Source organism: Taurulus bubalis (genome assembly GCF_910589615.1).
Source record: "Taurulus bubalis genome assembly, chromosome: 7".
Taxonomy (NCBI): Eukaryota; Metazoa; Chordata; class Actinopteri; order Perciformes; family Cottidae; genus Taurulus; species Taurulus bubalis.
This window is the reverse complement of record NC_136595.1, coordinates 5,986,041-6,010,231: the sequence shown is the minus strand read 5'-3', so window position 1 is coordinate 6,010,231 and position 24,191 is coordinate 5,986,041. Positions and strand designations below refer to the sequence as shown.

General features: G+C 41.9%; 2 protein-coding genes across 5 annotated transcripts in view; one reads left to right on the top strand and one right to left on the bottom strand.

Annotated features, from left to right (window-relative positions):
• Positions 1-810: 810 nt before the first annotated feature.
• Positions 811-6,935, bottom strand: LOC306739287 (biotin-dependent 3-methylcrotonyl-coenzyme A carboxylase beta1 subunit). Its single transcript, XM_079221266.1, has 12 exons — positions 6,797-6,935; positions 5,839-6,003; positions 5,484-5,680; positions 5,222-5,400; positions 5,038-5,118; positions 3,302-3,480; positions 2,986-3,205; positions 2,745-2,836; positions 2,036-2,192; positions 1,788-1,910; positions 1,140-1,367; positions 811-1,018 (listed from the first exon to the last, which is right to left on the bottom strand). The coding sequence occupies exons 1-12, from the start codon at positions 6,877-6,879 to the stop codon at positions 932-934; spliced, it is 1,791 nt and encodes a 596-aa protein (XP_079077392.1). The 5' UTR covers positions 6,880-6,935; the 3' UTR covers positions 811-931.
• Positions 6,936-11,228: 4,293 nt separating this feature from the next.
• Positions 11,229-24,191, top strand: part of fnbp1l (formin binding protein 1-like) — a gene marked incomplete at its 3' end in the record, with an annotated part of 35,220 nt that continues 22,257 nt past the window's right edge. For all 4 annotated transcript variants that reach the window (XM_079221270.1, XM_079221268.1, XM_079221269.1 and 1 more), the window contains exon 1: positions 11,229-11,304. In XM_079221270.1, the coding sequence (XP_079077396.1) occupies positions 11,281-11,304 (24 nt within the window). In that variant the 5' untranslated portion in view covers positions 11,229-11,280. The remainder of the gene's footprint in view (positions 11,305-24,191) is intronic.

The window sequence follows — 24,191 nt, the reverse complement described above, 5'->3', positions numbered from 1 at the left end:
TGCTTCACTTCTGTTCAAACATGTTCGCAAAAACATCAATTTACTGCCGTGAAAATGTTTTATTTCACAATTAAAATGTCCCCAGCATAAAAACTACATTACAATAATTAATTTACATTCATAATCCCCCCCCCCCCCCTTCCCAACAATGTAAAATAAATCAGATTCACACGATAATGTGTAAAAGTTGAACAAATAAAACAATTCAAGCCAGATCTCAAACAGACCACTTGGCTGCTGAATATAACCGCCACAGGGCCACCAGAGGCATAAGCGACATAATAATGAGAATGGTTCACATGTGTTGTAGCACCGGGTGACCTTCCGCAGGTCAAGGTCAAACCTACCACTGAGAATGACTAAAATACCAACAACATGAGGAGGCACTTTTGCAGGATTAACCAGTTCCTAAGAACTAGTGGAGGACGGACTTTGTGCAAATACATTTCCATCAAGATACAGTCCCACAAAGTAGTGTTAAAGAAGCACCCTAAACAGGGCATGGCCAGTGTACACGGAGGTAACATTAGTAGTAGTAGTAGTAGTAGAAGTTGAGATATAAAAAAAAGAGAAAACAGGCATCAACAGTACTGTTGTTGTTGAAAAATGTTATAATTAAATTTGCAAGTATTCCATTATTACTTCAAACGTATTTTTTCTTGATGCGATGTCTTCTCTGGCCGAGTCTTTGTTTCCTCTCAGGTTAATGCCGTCCTCTCTCGGCAGCTTTGTTCTCATTCTTTCCATTTGGTAATAATGGATTTAAAAGTGCCACGTTAAATCACGTCACAGATCATCATCTGGTCTATTATTTAATTATAATTTTTATTTATACATTTCACATCACCAATTTGGATTTCCTTTTGTGTGCGTGTATTACAAAAAAAACCCTGTAGCCTTATCCAATTAAATTGGACAACACAACACGCGTCTATACACGCAGCAGTGGGGATTGGAGTCTCTCCGTGGAAACCTGATACTGCTGCTGTTTGATGATGTCCAGGCAGTTTCTGAGAACCTGCAAACATGAACGGATTCAAACACATCGTTAAGGAACCGCTTCAGTTCAGATGGTGTCTCTAAAGGTCTAGAAGGTGACGCCATTTAGGAACAGTCTTAACAAAATACTGTTATTTTACCTTCCTGGTGTCCTGAGGCAGAATGACTCCGTCGTCCCAGAGCCTGCCGGACGAGAAGAAAGCCGAGCTCTCCTCCTGCAGCCTCATATTGAGCTCTTCCTCCTGCTTCTCCTCTTCCTCCTGCTCACCGTCAGCGGGAAGCAGAGCGCCAGCGTGACCCGGAGCCGTGATCGACACTTTGGCGTTGGGCCACAGGAACAGGAAATTAGGGTCGAATGCCCGTCCGCACTAGAGACGATCAGAAAGCTACTTTAAAATCATTGTGGGATGAACCACGAATCCGACATGAGCGTGAAGTATAAATAGTGTAGAATAGTCGTGATTAGTAATAAGCTGTTGACATTAATTGTAAAAAAACATATTCAGGCATTTTTCTGTGAGAAATAAGGGCGGTACAGATTGGTACTAGAGCAAAACTGTGAAACATACAACGACCAATAAAACACGGTAAATATCTGTGATGGTCTGCCATAAAAATTTTATCTTTTTTATAAAAATCTTTTGCAATTGGTGTCTGTCGAGTGCACAATGCATGTCCCCAAAGGCGACTCCATGTCTGCGTCGATAACGTCACCTTTAAATTCTAGCGAAGGGAAAAAGACCAAAGACGGTGAGATTACCCGACAGCTTGGTGACTGTGTCTCTCACCATGGCGTAGCTGTCGGCACCATGGCAACCACCAATCACCACAGTGATTTTGGGGACCGAGGCACACGCTACCGCTGACATCATGGCACCCTGAGCCTTCAGGTGGTTACTGTTCGCCTCGGCCTAGAGGAGAGAGAAAAACAGAGGAAAAATTCATTAAAAATGCCTCCATCAAAACAAAAAGTCACTTTGGCTGACACAAGCGTGTGTGTGTGTGTGTGTGTGTGTGTTTTACTGGGAGTCAATACCTGCGTCGTGGAGACCGTCGAGGCTGCTGTGGGTGCTGTGTTCTGGAGGAAGAGGAGGGGGACGTCTCTCTGGTCGCACAGCTGGACAAAATGGCTTCCTTTCAGAGCGGCCTGGTATGACAGCGCTCCGTTGTTGGCCACTATTCCCAGCAGGTGGCTAACACAGGACATGTACACAGATGTGAAAACTAATACTCAAGAATAAAGAGTAAAACAGCTGCTGACTCGGTATTGAGATGCTTTCGGAAAACAACACAATACACAAACAATAATAATAATAATCAGTCTAGTCAAGCACATGCGTGGCAGTTGGGCTTTGGTCAAGGGGACAGCGGAGGGCATTTGTTTTGGTCTTCTGTTTTTTGGCGTCCGCTCATGTGATCAGGACGTCACTGTGGTCACCGAGTGTGAGAGTATGCGAGCACATTTTTTATAATAAAGAAGAAATAACAGCTTCGGTAAGATCATTGAAAATGTATTTCTGCACCCAAAAATACAGAAACTGTATTTCCTGTTCATATTGCATTTGGTCCGTGAGAGATTCAGGTGCATCACACAATCTGCTTGTAATGTGATGTCTTTACAATAATCATAACTATTGTTTTAACATCATTTAAAATCTTTAACTTGCTATTTATTGGCTAAAGAAGTCCAGTGTTTGTTGTCCCTGCCCTCACTGCCTCAATCTGTGTGTGTGTTTGTCTTTTACCCATGAATCTTTGCAAAGCCAGTGATGAGTGTGGTTCCATAGCGAGCTTTGAACTCCTGGAAGCGACCTCCGTCTGTCAGCCGACTGACCACCTGTACGGATTAAAAAACATGAATAATAATACAACATTTTGTGTAGTCGTTTTTGTTGGGTGTGTTTTTTTTTATGTGACAAACTCTGTTGTTCTGCGTTTGGGTTTCATACTGTCATGATTAGGCTTTTAGTTTTTTGCACACTGTACCATTTTAACATCCAGGCTGTAGTTATAACTTTTCGGAGCGAGCCCCAGAAGCTCCACTGGATCATACAGCGGCTCCTCCTCAGCCTTCCTCCTCCTCGTCTTCTCCTCGTCCTCCTCCTCTTCCTCGGGCAGTCGGAAGTTGAGGGTGGACACGATGTTTCTGGTGCAATCGTAAGCCTCCTTCTCTCCCACGGCAAAATGATCCACACAGCCACTCACTCTGAAACCAGACGATGAATGAACAGACTTGGCTTATTCCTACTGTTATTTCTGTAATATTTGTATATTTGGGGTCTGGTTTGATTCTTGGACCTACTCCGCATGAAGCCGGGCTCCTCCCAGCTCTTCCGGTGTGACTTCCTCTCCTGTGGCGGCCTTCACAAGAGGCGGTCCTCCCAGGAATATGGTTCCTATCTGGTCCACCATCACTGACTCTTCTGCCATGGTGGGGATGTACGCTCCACCTGCCGTGCACGACCCGCACACCACCGACACCTTTTGAATCATCCATTGTGTTCAGATAAAAAAAAAAGCAATTTAAGAGAGAGCAATTTTTCAAATGGCTAAAGCTGTCAGAACATCAGCTTCTAAAACATATGATATATGTGGATTTTATTTGACTGTCACCAATGACATTTGGTCCTTAGAGTATCATCTATTGCAGGGGTCTGGACCCAGATGTTGTTGCATCTGGACCCTGGACCTGTACATCATTGAGACTTATTCAATTTTGACGGAGCGCTTTTCCAGCCTGTAAGGCACTCGTTCAGCGGTCCAGGAAACACACCGACCAATTACATGCGCTTCAAATCACATCACATGATGCTACTCGGCCAATTAAATGTGTGTATTCTGATAAGCTTGAGTGAGATAAAGGCCCTCAACCCTGAACCCTCAGGGACTCACTGACGTCACCTGGTAAAGGGCTGAGTGTGAGAGGCTGTGAGGGTTTAATATGGTGTAAATATGAACGGGACAGCACTTTGATGCAACTACAATGTGAACAAATATTGTGGGTATTTATTTTAGACTTTTTACTCCCTGATTTGAACATCTTCCAGGCTCTTTCCTCACGAGATGAGAGGTCATTTCAAATAATCTATTCACTTGATTTCGTCAAAAGAGCTTAAATAACAAAACAAAATGTTTGATGAATAAATATACATTTATATGCATTATATTGTTCCATCTTTAATCCGTAATGTTGTTGTGTAAATGTAATTTATCCGGCTGAATACCTATGTGCCGTCCTCGTTGTTTTTACGTCTCCATGCTCAGATTGGTAACTGCGTGTTTCACGTCACATGCTATGAATTGTGGGTATTTCTCATGCTGACTTAGGGAAAGGGTTCATAAAGGAGTTAAAATGTCTGCCAGAGAGAGAGAGAGCCCTCAAACAGTCTAGGATGTGACAGTGGGCCAGAACTAAACCCTCATGGAGTTAACAGGAGCGCCTCAACGGGAGAAACCGGACGAGAGGTCGGGAAGAGTACGCGAGTCGGGGAAGTTATTTCACATGGTGTTCTCCAGAGGAATGTTATAGGTTCACTCCTCCCTCGGGCAGAGTGAAACCAGTGTTCTCATGTGCTCACAGCCCGTAATGATTATTAAAAGCAGCAATGGGAAGCGCCACGACGAGAAAAAGCACAAAGCAAATGTATCTACTCACATCCGAAATAAAGGCACGGGGAATATAGATAAGGGCAAAATATGATCAGGATCCTAACACATTCATTAATTTTCCAACAATGATGCTAACAGAGAGAATAGAGCTGAAACAAGAAGTTTGAAAATTCATTTTCTTTATTTGACAGTTAGTTGTTGACTACAACTGCTAGGCTATATTAATATATATGGGACTAAATCATAACACAAGTTAGACATTATTGAGTGAGGAAATTCTCTCTCACTGGACCTCGCTCAACATTGATTGAATTGAATATAATAAAATTGTTTTGCATAATAGCATGCCAGATATTTATTACAACAAATTCACCGATTTTTGTTTATGTTCGGTTAAAGCAAGCCTTCTCTACTTTATATTTTATTTACCTGTGGGATCTTCATGGCAGACATGATGGCTTCGTTATAGAACGTCCTTCCTCCATGGTTCTTATCGGGAAATACCTCTGACTGGACACACACACACACACACACAATATTTATGCTGTCATTGAGACACAATTCTGATGCTGAGCTCTTATTATGGCATGTGTGTGTGTGTGTGTGTGTTCACCTGCAGTGGTAGAAAGCCTCCTCCACTGTCCACCAGGTAAACGCAGGGCAGCCGGTTCTGGATGGCTATGTCTTGAGCTCGCAGCTGCTTCTTCACCGTGATGGGATACGCGGTGCCGCCCTTTATTGTGGCATCGTGGGCCAAGATCACGCACCACAGGCCGTTGATCCTGCCAATGCCTGAAGTGAAGTCAGCAGATTATTATTGTTATTATAGTACAGCATTAAAGATGCAGGTTTGCAGCTATATGGCGGAGTCTGACCAGTCAGGCAGCCGGCAGAAGGGATGTCCCCGTACGGCAGGCCGAAGCCAGCGAATGGGGACAGCTCCAGGAAGTCATCATCGTCCAGCAGGAGGCGCAACCGCTCTCTCACCAGCAACTTCCTGTTTCTCTGAGTGTGTCTGGCGATGGCTTTCTCCCCTCCACCTTTCCTTATCTTTTCACTCAACTCTAGATACCTTACAGAGAGAGCGAGCATAGAGAGAGAGGAGAAAGAGAACAGAGAAAGCAGAAAGAGGAGAGAGATAATGAATAGCACGCATTTACAAATGTAGGTCGATAAATAATGCAGGTTTAAATCCACGAGCTCTGATCTGAGCTATGAAGTAGAACTCACTGGTCGCGGCAGGCGTTGCTGTTGCGGAGGTTCTCCTCGAACACACGGCGGTGGTCGGCCAGGAGCGGCTGCTCCAGCACCGGGAAGGCGCTCGGCAGAGCTTTCCTCTTCCCGGCGGCCGAGCTCACGCCGCGGACCGAACATTGCCAACACCGCTCAGCCGGCCTGCAACACACAGGAGACACACACACTAACTAAGGTGATCAGAAGGGACAGGACAACACGGGGAAGAGAAGGAGTGACAATATCAGAGCATCTGAAGATCTGGAGAAAAAGGTCAAAGTATGCGCGTTATTGCCAGATTGTTAGTGTGTTGTTAAGTTCTTTCCTTGTACTGTAAAACATAATATGAATAAGAAGAGCCAACACGTTTTAAGTACATCATCGGCTAACAAATGTGTTGTGTTGGTTGGAGTCTTGACCTTCTACTTCCGAGTCATTTTGATTCACAAATTTAAAAAAATCTATATTGTTGCTGAACATGACTAATATAGCTGGCTGAATGTTTAAAAAGAAGTGTTTTTTTAGATGTGTAATTTAAGTAATTAATCATCCAAATCACAAGAGCAAGCATTCCAATTGTAATCTACATAAATAACATAATTTACAAGCTGTAGCGAGTGAGAGTTAAAGCCGAGGACTTCACAGGTTATAACACGGAACGGAAATGACGTAACAGCAGTTTGATTCACCTTTATTACAATAAATGTCCGACTCTAATATTATTGTGGAATGTCAAGTATACCACAAATGTTTACTTAGCAGTTGAGTTTATAGCTAATTAACTCATAATAAAACCTGGGACAGCACTATTGTATAGGACTGAAGAAAAGTTGAATTTGTGACTATATGCTTGTTACAATTATATAAGAAAATATTATTAGTCACAAAATGTTTAGCTCAAATTGTTCAAAAAACTATATGTTATTTATATATTATTGTTGTTTTTATTCCTCACACAAAACAGCAGCATATTAAATAAGTAGTGCGCCTGTAGTCCACCTGTGACGTCTCTCCTCTGGCGTGTTTCTCAGCGTCCATGACGGACACTGGGTGGATGGAGGCACAAAGGCAGGACACACTCCTCCTCTACTCACACTCCTGTTCAGGACACAGAGAGAGAGACAGAGACAGAGAGAGAGAGAGAGAGAGAGAGAGACAGAGAGAGAGAGAGAGAGAGAGAGAGAGAGAGAGAGAGGGAGAGACAGAGAGATAGAAAACATGAAGAAACCAGTGGGTCTTCAACTGTTTAATAAACTTTAATTTGGCTTTTATCATGTGTGCTGTGTGTGGCCTACACCTGAATCAAGGGAGCTGCACTAATAATGATTTTGATGATAAAGAAGTTTGAGGAGCTGATTGGCATGCTAGTTTGATACGTTATTACCATTGTTATTACACATTGTAATGCAGGGGCCATGTTGTGAGCAGCTCACCCATGAGCATCGAGGAGGAGGCCGTCTTATTAAAAACGCAAATTAAAGAAAGGCTCATGGTTAGGGGGCGCTATGTGTATTGTGCTGACGTAATGGACCTAATAAGAAGCGCTGGGTGAATTGAGTTCTGAACAGGCCAGAGGATTATCCAGGGAAAAAGATTTTTATGTATTAATTTATTTTATTCTAGAATAGTTAGAATGACAAACAGTAAATAGACTTGAAAGATCTAGTCGGATCTTGTTGGATCTTGTCAGCTTACTGGCGTTATACTGTCACGATCACAGAGAGAAAGCTATCCAGTCAGACTTATCACACATCTTAATATTACTGGAAATACATATATAATATTGGTCTGTATGTTTTTAACCACTTTTTTTTAACTGCAATGAGTATACCTGTGTCCTCGTATTGTGTTGTATTTGTTGCTATATGCACCCATGAGTGAAATAAAAAGGAATATATATATATACTAAAATTGACGTGCAACTTTTACTTTGAAGGCGAGCCCCTGCTTCCGGTTCTCGACCATAGATTCCGTGTTATTGAAGGTGGAGAACAAGCTGACGTTTTGTGCACAGCAATGCACCGGACGTGTTCATTCAAAGCACCAGCAACGAACTAAAACACCTTTTTATTTAACACAAGTAGGCCAAAGAAAAGAAGCAATGACTCAAACTGACCTTGTTCATTAAACAACGTGCACAACTATTCCACTATACTAGCTAGCTGTTCTCTACTTTACTTCTATGGAGTCTCCGTGTTCTTTTACTGCTAATACTTTGTTTCTTTCTGGCTTGAGGGTCAATGTCCCAGCTAAAGTCAGTCTGTAAACGTCTATACATGTCAGTGTGCACGTGATATTCAGCTCAGTGATAGTTTTGCATGCAGCCTTTGACGGGAGATAAGTCGTTACCTGAAACTGCGCAGAAACAAATGTAAGCCAAAGGTCGTGAGACCTCCGAGTGCTCTTCAAGCTAAATGTGTGACTTTAGATGCATGGAAATGAAAGCTGTGCCGTCTCTTACCTTATAATACAGCGGTACATGTTTACAGCGTGCACTGTGATGGCAGCCTTCTTTATATCAGTTTATTGAACCAGGCATTACTAATCGATCCCAGTCGGCTCGTTCGAGACGAGCCTGCGCAGATTCGATCACCGACGATCGCCACACAATGCATGCCAGTTAGATTTGTGTCCTTTAAAACATTACATAATGTATATCAAACATTATAATATTTATTTCTACAATTTCATATGTACAATTTCATAAATTGTTAATAAGAAACAGCAAAATACATTTAAACTAGGAGGCAACCGCAGAATAAAAATTAGATAGAAAAAAAGTACAAAATAAAATAAAAAGGGGGCCACTCTGTGCGTGTAATTACAAATATGTATCACAGGCAATGCATGGCCTTTTTGTTGGAACAGTATTTAAGAGTTTCAAACTCTTTGTAAAAAACACATGATAGATGCCCTTTCCTCAAATGTTCTGTCATAGCAAAAGAATCCAAATATAACATGTTCATAGAATAATGCAACATCTTTGTACAAAACATCACAAAGACATTTTGAGACATTTTCCCATAACTTTTTTGATTGCTGACAATGCCGAAAAAGATGCGGCACAGTTTTAAGTTGAGCTTTGCAAAAGTTGCAATTTATATCTTTCTTAAATTTCTTGAGAACAAGGTAAAACAGAAGGAATGGTTCCAACAACATCAGAGGTGATTCCATAATTTCCTGGTGACTTATTATTTTTTAGGTTTATTTATGGCAACTCTAAAGTGATTGGTGCAAAGCTGGAAAAACTCAGGGATCGCTCAAGAAGGGATTTTTGGCAAATCTTGCTCATAATCATGCTGGATGTTCATAGTTATGATCAAAATATGTTATAAACGTTTTTTATTTTTTTTATATACATTTATTTATTTTATTCTGAAAAAAATTATATAAAACAACACAAGTATTAGAACTCATTTGGGGTTCATATGACTACTTGAACACGGGGAACAAGGGGTACAGAACGGAAAACGACCCCAATTGGGGCCTATGGTGTACAAAAGGGAGCCGTTCCTTGCGGCATCTGAAGACATTCAACCTGCCAAAGACATTGACTGTGCTCTTCTACACTGCAATCACTGAGTCCATCCTCACCTCCTCCATCACCATCTGGTTGGCTGCTGCCTCTGCCAAGGCCAAGGACAGACTGCAGCGTATTATTCACTCATCTGAGAGGGTGATCTGCTGCAATCTGCCTTCCCTCCAGGGCCTGTACGCCCGCTGAGGGCCCTGAGGCAGGAGAGATTGTGGCCGACCCCTCTCACGCTGCACACACTTGTTTTGTGTCACTCCCTTCTGGCAAGAGGCTGTATTCATCAGTACTAAAATCTCCTACCCCAAAAACAATTAAACATCCGCAGTTGTCCTCATCATCAAGCCCCCCATTCTATGTATACTTCATATTATGAACCTTTGCATGCACAACATTGTCATGTTTTAAATACATATTATAGTATTTTTCATATTTATACTGTACTTTGCTTATAATTGTTACGTCCTCTTAATGTGTTTATTGTAGCCGATGCACTGAATGTGGCCGATGTGTGACCCTGATCCTTGACTTCAGCTGTAATTATATGTCCTGGCCACTAGAGGGAACTGTTCTTTCATCAATTACTAAGTAGGGGTTCTGCCCAAAGATTGATTATTGTTAGAATTTAAAACATTTACAACATGAAAACAAAGTTGTCCCACATCCCAGTGATGTGCTGCAGGCTAAGTCTCCTCATTAATATTAACTCTTCTACCTGAGATAAACCAGATTTTCTCAAAATGATGTCCCAATGACCATTTAAGCGATCACATGTTTTTCTTTCATGGAGGTAATTTGATTTTAATAAACCCCAGACGTGTTTAAATAAATATATTTGCATCAGAAGGAGATAGGACACTTTCTGCACACACTGTACTGACCTAAAGTAAGAGTAAACATTGTGTGCGCCTGTAGTTATTCTTGGAGAGGTGAAAAGACAGTGATCAACTAGTTCAATGACAAAACTATCTAATTAATAAATATTTGAATGATGAAAAGTAATGCATCTTGAATAATTACTTTCAGTAATTCAGGGTTGTAATTGTAAAGATATAGATAGCAGACAAGCTGTTCTTTAAAGGTAATAAAACACATGTTTCATTATTTAGCCTTTGTACTGCTTAATTTCAAATATCAAACAGCTCTATCTTTATAGTATCCATCTCAAATATCTATATCAATTCATGGATCACATTTATGTAATAGTTATAGCTGTAGCTTTACTTTCCCCCTGATTGTTCTCTAATATCATCAATACTTAATCTGAATGATTTTTACACTATAGCACTTGGAAAGGTAAACTTTAAATTGCCTTTACACATGAAATCACAGCGACAAAATAATATAAAACTGAGTAAAATCAAATTGATTAAACCTGAATCAGTAATGGTAATAAAGTACCACCTTAGCACTGCTCTGGTTAATTTACGTGTATGTTATTACTGAATTAATAATATACTTAGATTAATAATGAATACAATCTCATAAAATGTTTTGTCTGAATGGGATTTACTTGCTCCATGTTTGGTAACATGTTTTATTTTACATGATGACTACTGCAGTTCTTTGATATGTGTGTTGTTTTCCCAGGAGCCTAAAATCACCTAATTACCTAAAGAAAGATCACAGCTTTTCCAGTATTGTATTTTTGTTCTTTATTTGTTGGTATTTGATCATCTTTCTCAGATCCTAAAACACTTGGCTGGCCTGGCCAATAAACCAAAGGGCCCCTGGTTTTGGGCGGCCCTGCTGATTCAGGCGGATAGAGAGCAGGAGGAGGAGGAGGAGAAGGAGGAGGAGTGTGTGTGTTTGTCGGCATTAGTCAGTCAGAAGGACCGGGAGTACCAGCGGCAGCTCGGGAAGCGTCTGAGCGGGGAAATCTGCGTCCAAATACGGGAGAAGTCGCGATGAGTTGGGGAACGGAGCTCTGGGTACGTTCACCGTCCGTAAACTGTTTGCTGACCAACCGTTGGACTTGTTTGCGCCGTGGCCCGGTCAACAACCACACACACTCACACACACACACACCGACTGGTCTGTGTGTGAGAGAGAGAGTGTGTATCTGTATGTGTGTGTGTGTGTGTGTGACAAAAGGTGCCGTGTTACCTTTTTTTTTTTTTAGCTTTGTGTGCAAATGCGAGCGGCTAACGTGGGCGCTAGCTGGCCAACTGCCTCGTTAGCGGCGAAGCTAATCCGCGGTGCACCTTCACGGCGGTGACAGCGGCGGAACAATGGAAGAGACAGACAAGGTGGGGGGGTGGTTAGGGTTACGGCCCGGTTACTTATCAACTTAAATAACACCTGAGCTGCCGCTTTTGTTTTATCATTTTTGTTTGTTTGACCGGCAAGTTACAAAGTTGTATCTTTAGTTATTTTTTTGGGAGTGTCACACCCTGTTTTTGAAAGAGAAGCCCGGCAGGGACCCCCCCGACAGCAGGGTGGAGAATCCGGTGGGAGAGACGGGAGAGCCGGGGCTTCAATGACTGACACAGCATGTCTCTTTGTGGCCACTTAACCTATCTTTTGTCCCAACTTCTATCTGATTAGAAGGAACACACGAACCAGCCGATTTGTGTAATATATATATATATATATATATATATATATATATATATATATATATATATATATATATATATATATATATATTCGCCTTCTATCGTCTGTCTTTCAATCTATTAGAACTCAAAGAGTAGCTTAAATAGAAGTGAGTTATATTGTATCACTTACATCAGTCCAACACGAGCTGCTGCTGCTCTTTGTGAAGTGGCTACAGCAGATATCAGTGAGTTTACCTCACTCCCTTGTCTCAAATGAGATATTACGATGTGGTTTGACTGTGTGTTGAACTTGGAGTTAATGTTTTTTTTATTTTTTATATTTGTTTGAACAAGCGTCATAGCTGACATACTGTATTGTATGGGGTGTTGGCCATCACAAGCTGCTGTAACCAGAGAGGCAACCAGAAGCATCCGCTCTCTCTCTCTGTGTGTGTGTGTGTGTGTGTGTGTGTGTGTGTGTGTGTGTGTGTGTGTGTGTGTGTGTGCGCGCGCTTCAACCTCCTTGAGATGATACTCCTCCAGCTGACCTCAGTGTTTAATAGAAGCACATTTGTCTTTGCTTGCTCAGACGTCAAATGTAACACGACCATAATGCTACAGACGAGGTCTGTGATTAAAAAGGATTGGAAAATATTGTGCACATGAACAAATGTGATTTGTCGGGATTTCAGTGGATCTTTTATTCATGTTATCCATGCAGGTTTTTTTTAACCTTCTGGCATTTTAGTACCAATAATTGAGAGGATATATTTGATTGAGCTGTGTCAGTTTGCGTTCCCAGAAAGACGGATGGAGAGACTGGTTGTGAACAAGGGTTTAAGACCGTAAAGACTATTGATTTATCAGAAAAATATGAGATAACAGTTGTATGTTTCTGGATGTTTCTACCATTTGATTCAGTGGCATGAACATTTAAGATAGAAGGATGGTCATACCAAGAAAACTATAACTGGTCCTGAGTAGGACTGCAACTTATTTTCAATGTTAATTAATCTGTTTGTTTGTTTTTTCTTCCAGTAATTAATCGGTGCCATCTTTCCAATTTCCAAAAACTGGAAAAAAGATGGCTATCACAAACGAGCCACGCTGTGTTGATCAACAAATCCATTAATCGATTATTTGTTTCAGCATGAGTGTTTAAAAATACCTGATCTTTTTACTATTTATTTTTAATAAATACGTATATACGTAAATTCAGCCATATGATTACCTTATTTTTAAATCCCCATCACTGTATGTGATGTTTCTTGACAGAAAAATTACAAAAGAAAATTCAAGATTAGAAGGAAAAAAATAAATAAAATTCAAACCCTTATTAATACGAATACAATTCAAAATGAAATGTCTAAAACTGATATAGAAAATCCACCACCAGAAATCCCAATGAAATAAGTCAGAGGATTGATTTTAGTAAAAGTATGTCAAATTCCAAGTCTTAATCTCTCCAACCTGCTTCCGTCCATCTCTGCGGCGTCTTTTCGCTCAAGCAGACTGGACGCTTGCTGATGGGCCGTCATAATCCCCTCAATCCACTGATGAGATTAATGTGTTGGTTGTCTGTTGTCAGATTACACATGATTGGCTGCTTGATGTCAGATTACGGATTATTGTCCGCACGATGTGATGTAAAGCCGTTGATTGGCTGTTGTGTTTTACAGATGACTGGCTATCTAATGTCAGACGTTGTACATATTTGACTGTTTCATTTCTTAAGTAGGAGCCTGGCTGTTTGACATCACATGAGACTTTATTGGCTGCCCAATAGCAGAGATTACAGTGGTCGGCCAAATACCATTCACTGTTTAGGTGATCGCTTGTCACACATATGGTAATGATGGCTGCATTGAGCCATCCTCAGTTTGAATGTCTTCAGATTTGTCTTATTGGACCAACAATCCAACAAACAGGTATTTAATGAACTGTCATATAGGATAAAGAAAATCCGGCATTATTTACATATGAGAATCTAGAACCAGTAGTTTTTTATTGAGGAAAAAATAACAAAGCGATTACTTACTTTTGGTTGGTTTTCTGTTAATTGACTAATCCAGTGAGTTCCAACATTACAGGCCTGCAGTCCTTTGATTCTGTCACATCCTCACTATTGTATATTTGAAGTTATAATAACTTCTGTATATCATGTTTTCTGTCGTTTTGATCATCTTGTGAGCCCTCGGGTTAGAGCCCTATGCTGTAAACCAATTAACTAATAAATTGAAGTACTTTTTTATTAACAGCATCATTTTAAAAGCAGCATTAGTATATATAATGAAGCTTCATGCCTTTTGCTTTTTGTCTGCGTTTTGGTTATAACCCAGGTAATGTGAGACATCACAAAGCAAGCGAGGAATATCCTATTAGTGCGCTGGCTTCACACACACACACACACACACACACACACACAGTAGGAAGTGTTGGTCTGAATTAAAGCTCTGTGTGCGTATGTGTGCGTGTGTGTGTGTGTGTGTGTGTGTGTGTGTCGAGTGCCAGGATGCTGCCACGCTGAGCTCCGGTCTGTCTGGGTGAGGTGAGCCGGAGGCCGGCAGATTGGAGCAGCCATGTCTGACCGAAGCACAAGAGGCTGACAGGCCGTCGTCTCTCCTGGTCGGCCAAACTGAAAGAGGAGGGTGGGGGATGAAGGGTTGCGAGGTAGAGGAAAGAGGACCGGCTTTAAACGGCTGGATAGACTCTCGCTTTTACTTTGAAGTCAGCTGTTAAATGCAGAGGAGGCTTTAGACCAATTGTGGAAACTCGGATCCAGAGCAGTGAGCAGGTCTTTTTGATTCTTTTAACGCTCTTGGAGCTTAAGGGGTCACGAGTGTTTGCTTTGCTTCCCTTCATGTGTTGTGGGGATTTGGTAAAGCCTTCTTACGGTGTTCCCTCAGGTGTTGTTTGGAGAGCGGGGTACCGGGGTTATGTGGGAATCATTTGATACCTGCAGCGAGGGGATTGTTTGCATTCTTGGCATCAGGTGGCCATCGCACTCAGACAAGGGTGTTCGATATCCCCGCTCCTGTCTGTGGTATTTATAGATCGTAGTGTACAGTATATATCAAGGTCTTACTGACCCGTGGGGAAGCTTCTCTGCTGCTTTCACATTGTGTTGTCTTGCATTATGAGACTACCGTCTCAGATCTGGATGAGGACATATTGGATTTTAAAGATATATTTGCGCATGTGTCCTTTTTGGTGTTTTTTTCTTTTTTAAAACTCCTTAAATATCATTGTGAAAGTTAAGTTTCTTGAGGTCAGTAGTGGGCTGGAAATCAACCCTTGTACTTGCATTAAATGATTAGTTGATCAACAGAAAAATAACTGAGTAATCTATTACTAGTTTATGTCATTTAGCTAGCAAAAATGTCCAACATTCTCTCAGATTTCAGATTCTCAAATGTGAGAATTGGTTTATTTTCTCAGTTTTCCAAATAATTTTGAGTTTCGGACAGTTGGGGAGACTAAACAAGAAAGTAAAGTCACCTTGAGCTTTTTAAAATATGTTTCCCCACTATTTTCTGACATTTGAAATACAGTTATTGGATTTGAGCATGGAAGTTCATGTCTCCACTGTTTTTCTTTGGATCTGAAAACCTCCTAAAACGTTTAAAGGCTCTCCACTAACTCCTGGTCCATGACGTTGACGTCTTGCCAGTTGATGGTGTTACTGGTTTTGGTCTGACGTTCACCGGGCGCATAGTGTCTGCTTCCTGTGCTCATCCAGTCTTTGCCCAATGGTCTGACCATAAATTAGTTTTGGTCAGATGATCAAAATAAATCGTAATTTGCAGCGATACATTGACTTCAAAGTATGAAAGGGTTGCGTATGTGGCTCCTTGGTCCACCATTCGCTGGAGCTTCTCATTGACTTCATGATCTGTGGCACTGGATGCTGTATTGGACGCATTCCTGTAGTCCGGTTCTGAGCAGCTCACAGCGGCGTGACAAGCTGAGGCCACTGACCTGGCTGCTGTGGGGGTTTGTAGGCGTGAGTGAGACGACGTGTTTTCAGTTCTGAAAGTGTGACAACGGTTGCTGAAGCCCACGGTACTTTGGATACGTCCCACGTGTGAGGGCGGCTGCCTCTCTTAATTACCAAAAATGTGCAAACGCACGTCTCCGGGAGCCGGGGAGGAAGATGAGGGTGGAGCGGGAGGAAGGAGGCGTGAGAGAGCGGAGGAGGAGAACGCCCACAAAGAGGACCGGAGGGAGGACGCTTAATGACGGGAGATGTTTTCAGACGTGGGAGGAGGTGACTGGATGGCGGTCCAAGCACCGAGAGACGAGCACGCTGCATAAACGTATCCAAACATGAGCAATGGGTGCAAAACGGCAGCAGAAACTATCGCACCAGGCTCAGTTTGGCTGTGTAGTTTAGTTTAGTTTATTTACTGGATCCCCATTTGGCTGATGCCTTAGCGGCCGCTAATCTTCCTGGGGTCCACAGAAAGGACAAAATACATACAAAAACGTGCAAAACATAACGTGAAACAAACAGTTAAAAATAATACAAACAGAATAAAACATAAAAATACAAATAGTACAGTCAGATACCTAGTGCAGTTCAACCATAATTTATACAAGAAAATCAGATGACTAAAAAGCAAAGGAAAACGTGCTGAGGTGCGCCTTTTAATTGTTTTTTGAATGACAGATTATTACCAGTGTGAGTTATATGAGGAGCTAGTGAATTCCAAGCAGTATTTGCACGAAAAAAATAACTGCATGTTTGAGGAGGTTTGTTCTTGTAGAAGCTGTTAGGGTGGGACGAATTACACATTTAGCATTCTTAGTAGTCAATAAAGTTTGGTTTCTCAACTTCAAACAAGGCTTCAATGAGAAGAGTAGGAAAACACCTGTAGGAGCTAATTACTTAAATTAGTAATCAATCTATAATTTGTTTTTTGGCAAGGCCTTGTAGCAATGTAATGGTGAGATGCATTCTCAAAAATGTTATCAGAATCTGATTAATGGTGTCGGCAATATCACAGAAGACAAAAGGACAAACAAATGAAGGCCGTGATGAGTAAGAAATGAACTCTCATGAATAGTCTTATGAATTCTGTTATTTAATTCTGTGGGACGTGATGCTAACACACACACACACCCACGACCACAGCTGCCTTCCTCCTCTTCCTCGTTCCTCTGCTCTTCCTCCCTCTCTTCCTTCGCCGTCCTCCCTCTGCATGCAGTCACAGCTGTATCCACCCAGCCAGCTGTTTGGCGCTCAAACCTTTCTCAGATTCACACACCATCACATCTGTGCTCCTGTCAGACCAATGCGGTGACCCTGGATGAACTCGTTTCTGTCCACACTTGTTATGTGACCTATTTTTGTGTCTTTAAACTCTCTGATTAGTTTTCTACCTGCAGGGTTACTTGTCAAGAAACTTCCCAAAGCGTCAGCGGTTTTTCTTTTTTCTTTCCTCAAGCCAAGAGCAAGGTAGTGAATGAAGTCTGATATGTTCTTAGATATCTCACTCATGGCTCGATATGTGCTGCATACACTTCTGTTTCATTGTGTCTCCTCATTCCGGTCGTAAAGATAACATATTATTATCGTTTCTAATTTTGAACTTTTGTCAGCAGCGTCAATATTCCTCATCGTTTCTTTCCAGGAAGTAAAAACTGAATCACAGGAGACCGAAACGGTTCCAGACGTCTCAGATTCACGAACCGTTTAGAGGCAGGACTTTGGTCTGAGTGCGTTCACCGGTTGCTGTCGGTCTGTCAACTGTTTATTAGTCAGCTACTTTATTAGCCAGCGGATAAAAAATCAGGCTTTGGGACGCGTGGAAAATTGGAAGACGGGGGGAATTCTTCTGGTGAACGTTCCGTACATTTCCAACCCAGTCATTAGACTAAGCTCTGCTGGATGGCTGTCTGCTGTCACTGAGGGCTTACATGTGATACACACTTTATACTGACGGCGATCCCTGTTGTTTGCCCTGCTTATTAACGGCGAAAGATGTTTTAAATAATGTTGGGGTTGAGGGTTGGGCAGTTGTCATTATATTGATTGTTGCCATACTGTTTATACTATCTATATCCTTTAAGCATATTAATTCACTGTGGGTAATTTTTGCACGTCAATGAGCAGAACCTCCGCTGGCAATCTTGTATTTTCACAATTTGTTTCATCAATATTTTGCTTTTCAAGTCTTTAATTCACTTGATTAGCCACAGAAATTAATTCTTTAATTTTTTGACATCAAGAATACCTCAGTAGATTTCCCAGAATAATTTTCGAGATCACCAAATATTTTATATACCGAATCTTTATCGTTAGGAACCTTTGATGGCATCGTTCACATTCAATCGACCCGGCTGATTCCAGTGAAAATAATAATCTATATGTTACGACTTAGCATGGAATAGCTGTACGTCACCCCTTGTAGTGTAACATGCCTTAAAAATGAGAATCTTTCTCACCGGTTGACTGACGCCGCCGTGAGACCAACGTTTCTTGTCACGGCTGTGGACCTCGTCGCAAAAACCTGCAATAACTTGTCAAGTTGGTGCCGTAGCAGCGAGATGTCCTCCAGCTGTCCTTTGGCTCCTGCTGTGTACGAAACACATCATCTGGCTGCCAAATCCGCTCACCTCAGCTGCTCTGATGCGATCTGCTCTGTGGATGGAGACGCAGGGTTGCCAGGTCTGTGCGACACAACCAGCCTGAAACAGCCCAAAAAAACAGGCGGGAACCAGAACCAAACCATATGCACTGCTTTTAACATCCAACAGCAATGCTATCATTGCCAAATGTTTTGTAATATCCACAAAGTAACACCTAAATGTGAACTGAGCCATCACTTTGGCAGTTTCCCCTCAACAGTTATTTAATCTAGTTCCTGAAATGTGATTAGATAAAGTATATAATCATAAATACAATATGTGAAGGCCAATTCACTGACGCACACATTTTGCTTTGTCTTTTTGCTTTTGCTTTCCTCCTGCCTTGACGACATGAATGTACTGTTTTTACTTCACACACACTACTTTCCCATTCCTATGTGTAGCCGTGTGCGTGCGTACAGGCGTGTGACGTGTCCCAATTTCCATGTGTGCTGATCTTTTTTTTGGGGGGGCGGGGTTATTTTTCATGTAATTTAAATGCAAATGAGTTCTACCCAACCAGCGTACAACCAAATGAAACCCGCGGCAACACTTCAGAAGTGGCCTAACCCCGCAGAAAAGATGTCATAAATGACTTTATGACTTCGAGGCTCAAAGACAGAAGCAAGAGTCTCACTCTAGAAGACGGAGCGTTGTGCAGCTCAGTGCCGCCTGATTGTCGGTCAGTTCCATGTCTAGTGATCTGGCTCTCGGCCTCTGCAGCACCATTACTTCCCTTAGCTACCAATGTTATTAGTGCACGGCGAATAAATCAAGCAGGAATGAATCAAACACCTTTTTGTTCCCTTTTTCTGTGTGTGTGTTCGCCTTCAAGTGAATAACGACCAGTGGGTGTGTGTTTGCCATGAGACAATAAACCATTAGCTCTTCCTTTTCCCATTTTAGAGTTGATAACCTCTCCACTCCCCTCCATCCTTACGCCGACACTCTTCATCCTCCTCCTCATCAACCCCCTCAACAAACCCCGCCTCTTCTCCAGCACAAAACTCTTTGTTTGAGTTTTCCCCAAAGGCCAAGATGGAAGAAGTGTTTTCAAAGGGTTTTAGTCACAGACCCTTAAATAGACTTAAGTGAGGCTGCTGTTTTGAAAAAGTTTGTTCCCAGGGGCCACATACTGTATGGGATAAACGGGATACCGTAGTGGCAAGAGGGGTATAAATAAGATCATTTAGTGAATGAAATCTCTTGTTTTAGCTCAATTAAATGGTTAAATGAGGAGTATTGCTATATTGCTAACAATGTTCTGACCCCAGTTAAGAGAGTGGTGAAGTTTTCTTGTCAAATGGAGAAATAGGTACTTTTTTTATCAAAAATGTGGAGTATCCTCTGAATGAACCTTGTAGAAGTCCTTTAATCAGGGTTAAAGTTAATTATTGATATTGGAAATGGTCATTTTGAAGACATAATTCTAAGTCACTGTTCCTTTCTTTTTTGTATTTATCTTCTTGTTGATTTAACATCTGGTCTTTTGGTCAAAGTAGGAAAGCCCCATGGTGGCTGGAGCCCGCTCATGTACGGCCTTTCTGATTTCATAATGATTGTTTGTACATTTGAAGTCTATCCAGTATCCGTTTTAGTTTAGGTTTAGCACTGGCTCAGTTTTACCCTGAATTTCCTTCTTCATCAAAACCAAACGAATGAAAACTATAATTCTCAAGTCTCCAGTGACTGCAGCTGCAGATCAACCCTCAGGGTCGCTCTTCGTCTTTTTGACTTCCAGGAACCATCTCCAGGGTTCTCGTCGGCCTCCGCCCCTCGGTGCTGACGTAGCAGTTGGCGTTGTGTACAAAAGCAGTTTTTACGACGCGGCCTTATCAGCCAGCAGACTCTATTTGCGATGCATGTTTCTGCCGTTGTGGCTGATCAGTCATGTACATGTATGGGAACACGCTGGCTTTGGCAGTAATTCACCACAACGCGCATACCACAGCGTCATGTGCAGAAGGATGTATACACACACGGGCTGAGCGTAACTAGGACGGCCCCTCCCCTTCTCCCCTCCGTCTCCCTCCCTGTCTGACATGCAGCCTGTCTGCAGACGAGGAAACAATGTTAATTCCCGCTCCAGAAGAGGGTTCCCAGGCTGTTTATTTGGACGATGACGTTTCAGAGCCCAATAAAGCTGTTCTGTGCTGCTCATTTGCACACACACACACACACACACACAAGCTGCTCAGCGTGGACGGTTTCTGGTTCCCCAGGTAACCTGTCCATGAAGCACACACTGTACCCACTGGTTTCCACGGGTAGCCAGACCATAATATGTCAGGTAGTCAAAGTGCAGAAGAAAGGATGCGACCACGCTGAGCAGCAGGCCGACTGCTGAGTCTGTTCATCAGAAACACCAAGAAGAAGAAACATGGAGATGGAGGCGTAAAGGATTTGTTTTCCTTAATTATTGATGTCATATCAATACATAGATATCGTCTTAGAATTTGGATATGGTAAAATGGCATCAGTGTTGTCTTTTCCTGGTTTTAAAGGCTGTAAAGTGTAATTTTCTGAATCAACCAGACTGTTGGAGCTGTTTGATTATCTTTACCCACTTAGTCATTATATCCACATTACTGATGCAATAAGCTCATTGTGCCAATATTTTGTGAAAGCACCAATAGTCAAACCCTACGTTATTGTCCTATACATCTGTTCCGACTAACCCTATAAAAGCGTCAGCTCAATGTAATATCAATATCAAGGTATTTGGTCGAACATATTGGGATATTTGATGTGAAAGGTACCAACATGCTAGCTATGTGGTGCTGTCAGGTCACTGCTAGACCGACCAGTTAATACCGGTGCTGGAGGGAGAGGATACAGTTTTTGAACAAAGTGAAAATGTATTTTTTGAAAGCTCTCGTAATGTAAATGCATCTATTTGGTGAATTATTGGGTTTTAAACCAAATGAGAAAGGAGAGCCAGAGACTAAAGATGGAAACCTCAACTCACCATCCAAAATCTCACACACACACACACACACACACACACACACACACACACACACACACACACACACACACACACACACACACACACACACACACACACACACACACACACACACACAATATCCGCCCTGCCTGTTGATTCATCTGATTTATTAGGTCTCAGCATGCCCTTGTGTAAATGTAACTTACTGCCTGTACGTTGAGGCCGCTTAGGTTTACGGCGCCATATATGGCCAGTCCATATCTATGTGCTTCTCTCTCTTAATCATTTTTGTTTTTTTTCTTAATGCAATGTGGTCAGTAGGGGGATTTCAGTTCGGCCCATCCCTCCCAGGTACAATCCACAACTTTAGAAAGGAACGCGCTGAGTAGAGTAGAGCCGTACCATGCGGTGGAAATGTGGCACGAGTAGTTCATCTGATGACTGCAGCAGCGGTTAGTTGTACTACACCAGTGTTCTGCCTGCTTATCGAATATTAGTCATATGATATGGAGTTAATGGTTAACCCTCATGATACACATTAACAGCCAAGTACACTGTGCGGGCCAGTTTGTGGTGTTCTTTTGCTTTTAAACATGCAGACAAAAGAGGAAAAACATGAAATCCTGCGTGTCGACTGCAGAAGAGTCTGTCAGCAGGTCACATGATGAGGTCGGTCATGTTCAGCTACTCCCAGCAGGAAATAAAAGGGCACTTCTGTGAATCTGCATGCTTATTTATACCGTGGTAAAGGGTGAGCTGAGGAGATGTTTCCAATGAATGCAGGCAGTTTTTGAGCTAATGCAAGCTATTAAATAGGAATTTCCCGCTGCCTATAAGGGAACATTGTGGGGAATATTCCATCCATTTCCGTGGAGATAAAGAGACTATTTTGATGTTTCTTTTTCAATGCACAGACAGTTTTAAAACTAACTTCATCTGGAATATAGTCATTTTTAAGCTGCCGTCTATGGAAAACCTATTAAAGTCTATTTATTATTATGTCAAATGAATAGTTTGAAGATTGATACCCCGTCACATAAGTTCAGAAACAGCTTCTCCGGCTCTGCCCAAAAGATAACAGAATCTACCTGACCTCTAAAGCTCACTAATTAACGCATTATATCTACTTTGTTTAATACGCACAACTTGTCCTTTTTACAGTTTTTGTATGTGTCCGTTTCCTCCTGTTTCCAGTCTTCATGCTGAGCTAACAGACTGCTGGCTGACCTTTATATTTAGTGAACAGAAGTCTTATCTAACCCTTTGCCAGAAAGGAAATACGCACGTTTCCCTTAATGTCAAACTGTTCCTTTTAACCAGAATTAGAATTTAAATGAATTAGCGTTACCTAACCCGTGCTGTTGATGGTTAGTCACAAATAAGGATGCAAGGACATGATGTTTTGGTCGCATTAATTATAGTTTTGCGATTGTCAGTGCTGAGTGGACTAAAACTGACGTGATGCGTTCACTGCCTAAGAATAGTGCCAGCTGTCAGCACCCAAACCCAGTGTCATAGCCTACAGTCAACCGCACTAACCAGCATGAACACTGAGAGGAAGAGGTGTCGGGGTCCACACACACACACACACACACACACACACACACACACACACACACACACACACACACACACACACACCCTCTCATGCCAAACCCTGGCTTTGATTAGTGCACTTGAGTCAGCGGTAAGATAAATCAAGTATCCTGTGGCTTTTTCTCTGAGATGAATGAGCTGTTTGTGTGTGTGTGTGTGTGTGTGTGTGTGTGTGTACAAGCATGCACATATGGTCTGATGACACAGCTCAATGGATTGTTGAACAGATACAGTGATCATCACATCCTGCTCTTTCATATTGGACGCACACACAGGAAACGCTGTGGTTAATACTGTGGACAACCACTGAAAAGGATTGTGCTGAAATTAGCCGTGTGTGTGTGTGTGTGTGTGTGTGTGTCTATCGTTCTCATCTTTTGACCTCTAATTAGTTCTGATTTAAGAGCCCTTTTTATTTGAATCGATGCGAAAGTAAGTAGTCTGCAGCCTTTTTATTTGTGAGAGAGTTGGAGGGAGACGGGTGCTCTTGCCATTATTTGTTTGATGTTTTACAACAAAGTCTCCAAACTGTAAACTCTCAGAAAGCAGAGGCTCGGAGTGAGACACTGTCATCCTTTACAACTTAAACTAGACCCGTGTAGTACAGTACACAGTGCAGCATAAGCTTTTTATTGGGTTATTTGTCCTATGATGATGTTCGTACAGAGACTGCCTCTATGTGTGTATGTGCCACTGTGGGATCAGCAGCAACATTAAAACAATTCAATGTATTTCCATAACGCAATATCACAAATCACACGTTTTCCTCAGGGCTTGAACAGCGTACAACTTCCTCTCAGGAGAAGACCAGAGCCAGCCCAGCACATGCAAAATGACTGATGTCATCCTAAAAACATAAAATAATCCTCGTTAAAAGAACAGGGTTTCCTCTGTTTCCTCTTTTTAGATCAGATAGTGATCGAGGAAATCCGCTAGTCGACCTTCAGTGTCAGAGGGATGACCCTGATCACGACCGGCTGATGGTTTCCGATCAAAGCCACTGACATTTTATTTAACTACGTTAACATAACTGCAGTCATTTGAAAGTCATTACTGACAGTCTCTCCCAATCATGTGAACCATTGATGTTTGAGACATTCTG